General features: G+C 41.2%; 2 protein-coding genes across 2 annotated transcripts in view; both read right to left on the bottom strand.

Moving 5' to 3' along the window:
• Positions 1–389: 389 nt before the first annotated feature.
• tmem236 (transmembrane protein 236) lies at positions 390–4557 on the bottom strand (the record flags this gene model as incomplete). Its single annotated transcript, XM_079172491.1, has 4 exons — positions 390–1030; positions 2456–2579; positions 3819–3891; positions 4304–4557. The coding sequence occupies 4 exons, from the start codon at positions 4555–4557 to the stop codon at positions 390–392; spliced, it is 1092 nt and encodes a 363-aa protein (XP_079028617.1).
• Positions 4558–6480: 1923 nt separating this feature from the next.
• The window catches only part of LOC306706034 (dynein axonemal heavy chain 8-like), a gene marked incomplete at both ends in the record, with an annotated part of 33279 nt that continues 30527 nt past the window's right edge, over positions 6481–9232 (bottom strand). The window contains 8 exons of the mRNA XM_079172945.1: positions 6481–6774; positions 7003–7124; positions 7336–7525; positions 7787–7939; positions 8024–8180; positions 8297–8457; positions 8555–8656; positions 8739–8855. Of these exons, the coding sequence (XP_079029071.1) occupies positions 6481–6774; positions 7003–7124; positions 7336–7525; positions 7787–7939; positions 8024–8180; positions 8297–8457; positions 8555–8656; positions 8739–8855 (1296 nt within the window). The remainder of the gene's footprint in view (positions 6775–7002; positions 7125–7335; positions 7526–7786; positions 7940–8023; positions 8181–8296; positions 8458–8554; positions 8657–8738; positions 8856–9232) is intronic.

The raw sequence follows: 9232 nt of genomic DNA, 5'->3' as shown, positions 1-9232 counted from the left end.
GTGTTAAAGCAAAGGATATTTATTTAACATAGTTACGGTTGTTTTCATAACTTTTTGCAGTATGGTAACACATGCACAGATAAAAAAAGAATGTAGCAGATAAACATCAAATGAATTATCAATAAATACATTTGGATTCAAATATGTGAAAGAAAAATGACAGCTGCACTCACCAACAGTTTCAAAAAAATCCCGAATCATTTTTACACTTTGATTTGGATGGATGGCCTTATGACACATTTACAGCCGTTACAATTCAAAGCACGTTGTTCTTGATCATCAGCACCCGTTTCTCCAGTTACTCCGGTGTTGCTCCCTTCACATAAATGAACCAACCGTTCCACAATCAAAGCGGATCTTTCCTTCACAACACAATGTGCCACTCCTCCTCAAAACATGCTCTGCCTTCTGAAAATCCTCAGCTTAGCCACGAATGTAAAGTAGATAAAAGTCAGGCTCACCAGCACATTTTTCAAAGGGTACAACACAGGAGTCACATAACCGAACACAACAATCAGAGACACTCGCGCGACGAAGAAAGGAAGGTCCTGCAGAGCAACTCCAGCAGAAGACAATAACGGGTTGTGGGGAGTGATGACCATGCGGAGAGTGGACGTGAAGGCGAGGATGTAGACGGGGAACACCCAGGCTGAGTAGAAGACCGACGGCTCTCCTGCCACTCTCACCATCTCCGCAGTGTCGAGCCAGAACAGGAAGCTCTCCACAAACACCTGTGACCTCCCGTCCCTCCTCCACAGGAAGCCCAGAGGACCGGAGTAGGATCGCCGGCGTGAAGATGAGGAGTACAGGTAGGCAGCGGTGGGCACTCGTGAGCCGAGTGTCAAGCGGCCGGGTGAGCCGGCGAGGTCCTGCCATCTGCCTGAGGTGCCGCCATTGCTGGCCTCTGGGGGGCCTCGGGTCGAACCGTTCTGGCCTTCGTCAGCATGCAGCTGGCCCGTCACAGTGGTCACCTGTTCCAGTTGGGTGAGGACGGGGCCCGGCGTGTCAAAGTCAGAATCCAAGCTGTCAGCTGAAAATGACAAGAGCACACACACACACAACATCAGCTGTTATACTACATACTGCATAAAATGGGAGGTAATGTTATGCTCCAGCTGATGTCAAGATCATTGGTTCCTGTCTTCTTTTGGTTTTTTTCGTCATGCGTTTCTGTTATTTAGTCGACCCTCCTTGATATAAATAGGGTGGATAAAATAATAGAAACGCCTGTCTGTATAGCACAGTGCAGTTTAACAACACCATAAACTAAATGCCCAAAATGGCCATTGAGTTGACTCAACAGCTGTCTGAAACAGTTATATTCTATAATCCTTATTCTTTGGCCTGAACTCGGGCACTTCCGCATTGCGTCATTGTTTTCTAAATTCTGTTTTAGAAGGTATAGCACGATTACTTTGGTTAGCGTAGCCAGCTGTATCATCCTTTACTCTACAAAGTTATTAAGTTTGAGGCGATAAAGTAACATTTCGATTGCCAATATGTGATGAGTTTTTCCAAATAACACCTATTTGGAGTAGCTAGCTGCAGTGTGGACCTTTATTTACCTCGTCTGGCAGATCGGCTCAGTCGACACACAGCCAGCAGCTCCTCACAGCTCCAAGAACGTTGAGGTAAATTTCCAAAGAGGCATTATTTGAATAAACTGATCCCATATTGGCAATCTAAATGGTTACTTTCTCTCCTAAAAACCTATAAAAACTGAATAACAGCTTTTCGAAAAGCTTCAAAACTTATTTTGGGCGAGTAAAGGCTGATAAAACCTGTTAAGCTAAGCAAAGAAATCCAAAAACGAAAGTGAGCACACACCATGGGACAATGTAGAACAATAGTAAAAGTAGCAGGTTTTGGACAAATTGAGAATCAACAATTGAAAAGTTTAGTGTTTTAGGGTTTTTTTTGGGGCTGATTTTCAAAGTGGTTGTTTTGTAACGGTGCTGTGGGATTGTATCGGAGAGGCACATACAGGCATATCCTGGCAGATTGGACTAGCACCTGCTAACGGGCCCCATACCAAAACGTATTGGACACACGTCCTGGGGACCCCTGAGGGTCTGAGGGTCTGATGTAGACTTACTGAGTAGTGAATAATAAGAAAAGCTGCTCAGTTCAGCTCACGTGTACTTGTACATGAAGTGTACACCTTTAGTGATTCACACCTTTTTCACTGCAGACATTTTGACTCAACATACTAGAAAAATCACAGTTGTTACTGCTGTAATAACATTAATAACGTTCTACTCAAGTGACCCAGTAAGTCTTGACCATGTGACAGTGAACCAGCATGCACAATACCCGGACCCTGAAACTGAAGCAGCTAAATGGAACCCTTAGCCTTTGATCTTACATATAAAACAATCTAAAACATAAAACAGTGAAAATGCAGGGCATGTACACTTTACATTCTTTTTATAATAACAAAAACTTCAAGACTTACATTGTCCGATGAGCCTGCAGGGGCGAATTCTCTCTATGATATCCACACAGATGAGGGAGACAAGCACCAAGGAAACGGGCAACTCGGCAAAATGGTCGAGTCGGAGTCCTCTGTCCACCTGCACCTGCATTACAACCGACAACAACGTAAATAAACGGGACTTCAATAGAAAGAACCAATCTGCAACTTAGAAATCACGAGGGATGAAGCAGGAAGAAACTGAATCGAAGCTCTTTATTATGGTATTTGGCTGGACTGAGAACAAGGAGCCAAGTTTTATGAAGCTATCCGGTTTTATCGCCTCATCATTGTGGACATCATTGTGGACTGCTGAATGAACTTAAAACACGATTATGAAATAGTAGATGTAAGAATATGTCTGACGAGTCTTTGTGTGGCCGGATGTTTCTATTTATGTCCTTGCTTGTGGAGTAATAAAAGACACTTTGTCACATATCTGTTTGTTGTTTTGTTGAGTGGTGGATGGTATTAAAGTTTGGGTTAATGACCAACCAGTTATGTTCCTTATGGGTTACTGAATACCTCAGACACAGAGTAGTCATGAGACAGTGGACACGTTTCTACGCTCTTTTTCTCATAATTGCGATGGTGCCAAAGTCCCTCTCAGTACACGGTGAGAAAATATACGGATGCTTCTGGAAGCAAAATCTCAAGAGACTGAAGAAATGGTGACAAGCAATCTTCATCTTTCTCTGTGGTGTCACTCATTGAATAATAATAGTGCTCTAAACATATTCTCTCACACACGGGGGTGATAAAAACGAGCTTGTTCCACAAAGGGACTGTTTACAGCAAATGTGCCAGTTCAAGGACCCCGTCGGAGCGTGAAAGAAGAAAAACACCAACAGGTGCTTCTCTGTGACGACAACGATCAGTCACATCGGCAGAAGATGAGCCATGATGTTTCAGATATGTGCTGGCAGGGCCGTGTAAGTAAGATAGACGGAGAAACGCCAGAAGAATTACAGCACTTGATTGGATTTGCCTTTCTCTCAGTGAAATGAAGAATATCTACTAATTGGAAGGCGAGGAAACCAAATTGTTTTATATGGAAGCCCATTTCACGCCACTGTGGTGACAAGAAGTCAATATAATGAGAAACTATCTAAAACATCTCAATACTTTGACTTCGTATCTCATTATTTAAGATACTAAGTCCTTATTTTGAGATACTAGGTCAGAATATTGACAAAATGTCTTATTATTTTGAGATATTAAGTCAAAATATTGAGAAAGTTTCTCATTATTTTGATCTTTTTATCAGGACAGGATACCTGCCCTTTCAGTGTTTCTGTGTATTGTTTTTATTTATTTCATAAATCTAGAACATAAAATGCGTTACCTTGGAGCTGGCTATTAAAATAGCAAAACACGGTAATGTACACAGGATGAGATACGCCAGCGCTGTTGGTCTCCTGAAAAACAAATGAATACAATTGTTAGATACTTGAGTATTCATATTTTATGCTACTAAATAATTGTATTACACTACGTTGCACTTTTCACCCATGACATTTATCTGGTTACTTTGTGGATTAAAGGGAAACCTTTTGCTGAACAAAGGCAAAGATACAATAACGGGATGATGTAAAAAGGCTAGTGCAACTCACTCAGTGATGTCAGTTCCAACATAAAGCAATATCTAGATAAGAGCTGGCTAACATTAGCCACCATAAGCTACTGGTCATACCAGACCAAGTCATACCTGCAGCATTATGGGCACTTATTCTAAAAAAAACACTTTGACTTGTTAGTTTCATTTGTGGTTACATCCTTTATCTACATGTAGATACTTCATCACTGACATTGGTTACCGGCTCTACTCACCACTGTGTGATCTCTGAGATAAACCTCTGCCGCTTCAGGATCAGGTACTTCAGAGGAACCCACACCAGCAGGGCCACAGAGGTCACATAGGCGAGAGACGCCGCCACCACCAGCCAATAGGCCGTTAGGTCCCGTCCTCTCACGTCACGTACGAGGCCGGCGAACCTCTCCATAACCACAAAGATGGGTACAATGAGGGCCGCAAACTGTAGCACCTCATACAGGATGAGCTTGACCGTCTTCCCCGACGGCATGGTCCCTGAACACCAGCTGCTGGTCTGAAGTCGGAGCGAAATACTTTGACAATCATCTCCCACGAAACGAGCCAGAGGAGCCGATGGACTCTGCACACTGACATTGCTTACACTGCACTCACTGGAGACTGTATTCTTTTATTGCTGAGGTAATGAGGTGGTCATGCTCGCCTTTTTATGGGCTCACAAAGAAGAGCGCTCCCATCCCATAATAAATTAAGGAGAATAATCACACTCAGCCGACCGCTGAACTGTACATAAGGTCAACAATACAAACTTTCTGTAGGACTGCAACTTAACAAAAATGTAATGTGAAATTAAACGATTTTTAATAGTTCCTCTTTGATAATCACGTGATATTGATCTTTGGCTGCTAAGAAAAAACTGACCTGCCTTCCTCTGTTGAAAATGTACAGATGTGTCCCATTTCACCTGGTCGGGTCTCAAATATACACACATCTCCATCTAGTGGCAAGGCAGAGGACACTTTTATTTTTTAAATCTCCTGAAAAACTGTATTTCTTCTAAGTATTTCTTTACACCTTTCTAAAACAGTTTCAACAAAAGCTGAGCATTATAACCTTCACAAATATAGAATACAATGCAGGACTGTTGTGTTAGACTGCATTAGTTTCAGATACATGTAGCTAATATTGCAACTGAGTGTTTAAGTATATGTACTGTTATGCATGCAGGATCAGAATTTGGTGCAGCAAAGTTCAGATAGCTACTCACTAGTACTTTCTCTCCAAAAGAAGTTACCTGCATTCCGGTGCTGTGCTGGTGTGAGTGTGCAGTGGTCGGCTTCGTCTCGTTTTTCCGACTTTATCTCTACTATCGTCCTGTAATCAAAATAATTGTCAGCCTCAACATCTCATTCATTCCACAAAAAAGCAGAAAGATCAAATAGGAGACTATAACTTACTTACATAACAATGGGACTGACAGGATGGGATGGCGACAGAAACATGTTGGTCAACTTAACAACACAATCCCTCTGCTCATTCCCCTCTTTTATTCTTGTTGGTGGATTTGTCTGTCTTAGTTTGAGACCGCTAAAGAATTCTACATTTCATTTTATAGTTTTTTTTTTATGTGCCTTTCGAGGACCATTTTTCACAATGGTGAGTAGGTGATAAGACGTTTCACTGTTTATGGAACACTATGAAGATTTGGACTTAAGTGAACAATGTTTATTTAAAATGTTATATCATATGAATAGCATGTAACCCTATGTAAACATATTGACATCCTCCCCGATTTATAAGGGAATGTGTGAATGACGTGTGCAAAATGCATAAACATTTGCATTTAGGTTCAATTTGACGTTCTCAAACACTATCATTTATCTGCACTGCTGTTTACTGTACTTGAGAGAGTGCATGTGAGAGTACATGAGAGAGTACATGAGAGAGTACATGAGAGAGTGCATGAAAGAGTGCATGAGAGAGTGCATGACAGAGTACATGAGAGAGTACATGAAAGAGTGCATGAGAGAGTGCATGAGAGAGTACATGAGAAAGTACATGAGAGAGTGCATGAGAGAGCGCATGAGAGTACATGAGAGAGTGCATGAGAGAGTACATGAGAGAGTACATGAGAGAGTGCATGAGAGAGTACATGAGAGAGTACATGAAAGAGTGCATGAGAGAGTGCATGAGAGAGTACATGAGAAAGTACATGAGAGAGTGCATGAGAGAGCGCATGAGAGAGTGCACTTTTCAGTCATTCCTGTCAGAATTCCAATACGACTCAACTCTAGAAAATGAGTTAATGTTATCGGGATGACTAGATTTAGCAACAGCATTCAGACTTACAGCATTGTGGTTGTGATCAGTAATGATCACTCACTCATAGTACTTAACCAATACAATGCTGGCAATTTTAATTAAATGATAATAATAAAAGACATGCAGCTGTGATCTATTTGATGTCGCAGAGCAGGGCAACCGCACGCAAGATCCAGTGATCTGGTGGCTGTGACGGCATGGTAGGCAGCACCACTGCTGTGATGTAGTTCAGGTCTGTTCGACTTGGTTTCTTGTAGATGGGGCATTCATAAAGCTTCGGATCCATGGGGGCAGTGGAGTTGATGGCAAACATGTGGACGACAGGCAAGGGTGTGAACAGCACTTTGGGTGAGGACTCAATGAGATGGGTGTTCTTCTTGTCCCAGCCGGCGCCCTCCAGGTACAGACCATGAACATAAACTCCCTCCTGTTGAGGGGAGGCACAGTCAGTGACAGAATAATGCATGTTGCCTTAAAGAATAAACATCAACTGTTCACTCGTCTCACAATCAAAATGAGCAGATAAATACTGTCATTCTTATTGCAATGTCCCTCCAAGTTCATCATAAATGGAAGTGTAAGCTGTATTTGAGATCTAGTATTATTATTGTTTTTAGTTGGTGTATTGCCAGTATCTCCATGCTCTTTGACTCACTGTAGGTGAGGCTGTGATCTCCTCCTGTGCATGCTTCAGCACATTGTTGTGCAGAGTGACTGTGTCCAGAGCCCAGCCTTTGTTTGCCCTCGTTACTTCTTGTCTCATAGCTGTTAGGAACCCTGCAAACATGCCCCAGAGAAGCCATTAGCACAAAACTGATATCAATTCAACCCCAGCTGATGGTGTCTGTTGCTGGAGGTCTTCATTTAGCAAAGGTTAACACCGTAAACGTATTAATACAACAATTCTAGATTATGATTTTAGTGTTTTATTTAACTTATTGGCGTGAGACAACTCTAATGCCTTTCTGTACAAAAACGTGTTTCTCACCTTGAGGGTTGAAGAAGCCTGTCATCCAAAAGGTTCTGGGTCTTCCTTCAAACACCCAGTTTTTGAACTGTTTGTTTCTCTCCAGAAGCTCTGTGAACCAGAAGCCCAGTGTGGATGACTCCCAGGAGATTTTCCTAAACAGGTTTGGCACACGGGCATCGAAAATATTGTCCAGGGCATCACGGAGGTTCTAAAAGCAACAAATCAAAAGTACAAATCAGTAGTTTCACAGCATTTTACACCCTCATAATAACGAAAGATTATTTTATTATCAGGAATAAAAATTACTTTACTTCAAAATAACATGTTTCAGTATTATAACATGTTTCAGCATTACAATATGAATATATTCAGTAAATAACTATTGTGGAACTGAAGTTAGTATTTTAAGAAACAAACAGTGAAGCACTGGTGTTTTAGAGTGAGCAATGAAAAGAATTTGTGATCTGACCTCGCTCATTATGATAGTACCATCAATGGCCAGTTTCAGGTCAGTCAGACTAATGCGAACCAAACTGATGATTCTTTGCATTCGATCCACCTCCTGACGCAGGAAGATGTTCATCGGGTTCAGAGCTCCCATCTTCAACAGCTTGGCTTTGACCTTAGTCCATGAAAATTGCAGAATTTAGATTTCAGTTGGTGCAAAAAAGCGGTGACTAAAACCTTAACGATCGAACAAACTCACCTCATGTGGCACATAATTAGAGGGTAGTTTCTCCAACATGTCCTCTGCCATTTTGTAAACAATTGTCTCCCGAGTCAATCCTGATCCCCCGCCGCTTTCCTTGGGCTGGATATTCGTGATCGTGTCCAGCACCTCAGCAGAGGTGTTTGTCTCATACCTGGTCAACATTGAACACAAAGCATAAAAGCAATGTTAGCAATAACGTTACACTTTATATATACATAAAATAACAGTATCTTTGTCCTTAATAGTGTTAGGATAATGTTGTCTTACGTGATATCAGCATTGGGATGCAGCCCCAGCGCCTGGGGTGAATCCCTAATGGGCAAGCTCTGAATACATTCTATGTACTCCTCTACTGTCTTGCACACGGGAATTTTGTAGCCCGTGTAAAAGCAAAAAGATGGGTCAAACATCTTTTTACTGAACCACACCTGCCATGAAAAACACCCATTGTCATGTATAGTAATACATCAATAAAAAAACAAATTGTTGATCAAGGATAATGAACACAAATAGTAGGATTATTACACGAGCAAAACACTTGAGTAGGCGTTTGTCATAGTCATCTGTAACCCTTCCTCCATATTGCACTTCAGCCAGCATGTATCGCACGGTGACCCAGGACACATCCTGTCGGAAAGCACAAAATCACAAGTGAGGGAAGATGATCAAAATAATCTTTATAGTCAGACTGCTGTTGCCAAATTCTCACCTTCCTGGGGCCGCAATCATCCAAGTGTCTCTCAACAAATTCAACGCTTGCAGTGAAATCAGCAGAGTTGAATTCATACGGTATGTTCCAGCCCAATGGTCCAAATTTACGTCGTTCCTCAGAAAGAAAACAGTAAAACACACGATAATGCATAATATAAAGTGAATGAGCATCAATTAATACTAAAGAAAAAATGTGATTATGAAGAACATTTTCCAATGCATTATAAACATCATTGAAATGCGTTACAATCTGCTTATAGCATTGTATAATTATAGTTAAAGGCACTCGTGAATATTTATAATGCTGTATAATCATACCACATGCTTCACATTAAGTGTAAAAATAAGACAGCTTTGAATATAAAACTACACCTAATTGTTGACCAGTAATTTCATTCAGTACACATTATATTGCAACAGCATTTAGTGAGGTCACATTATTACATATAACACCATGATTTACAATGGAATAGCAATATATAAATACATACA

This window comes from Pholis gunnellus, assembly GCF_910591455.1.
Source record: "Pholis gunnellus genome assembly, chromosome: 14".
Taxonomy (NCBI): domain Eukaryota; kingdom Metazoa; phylum Chordata; class Actinopteri; order Perciformes; family Pholidae; genus Pholis; species Pholis gunnellus.
This window is presented reverse-complemented; position numbering and strand designations above follow the sequence as displayed.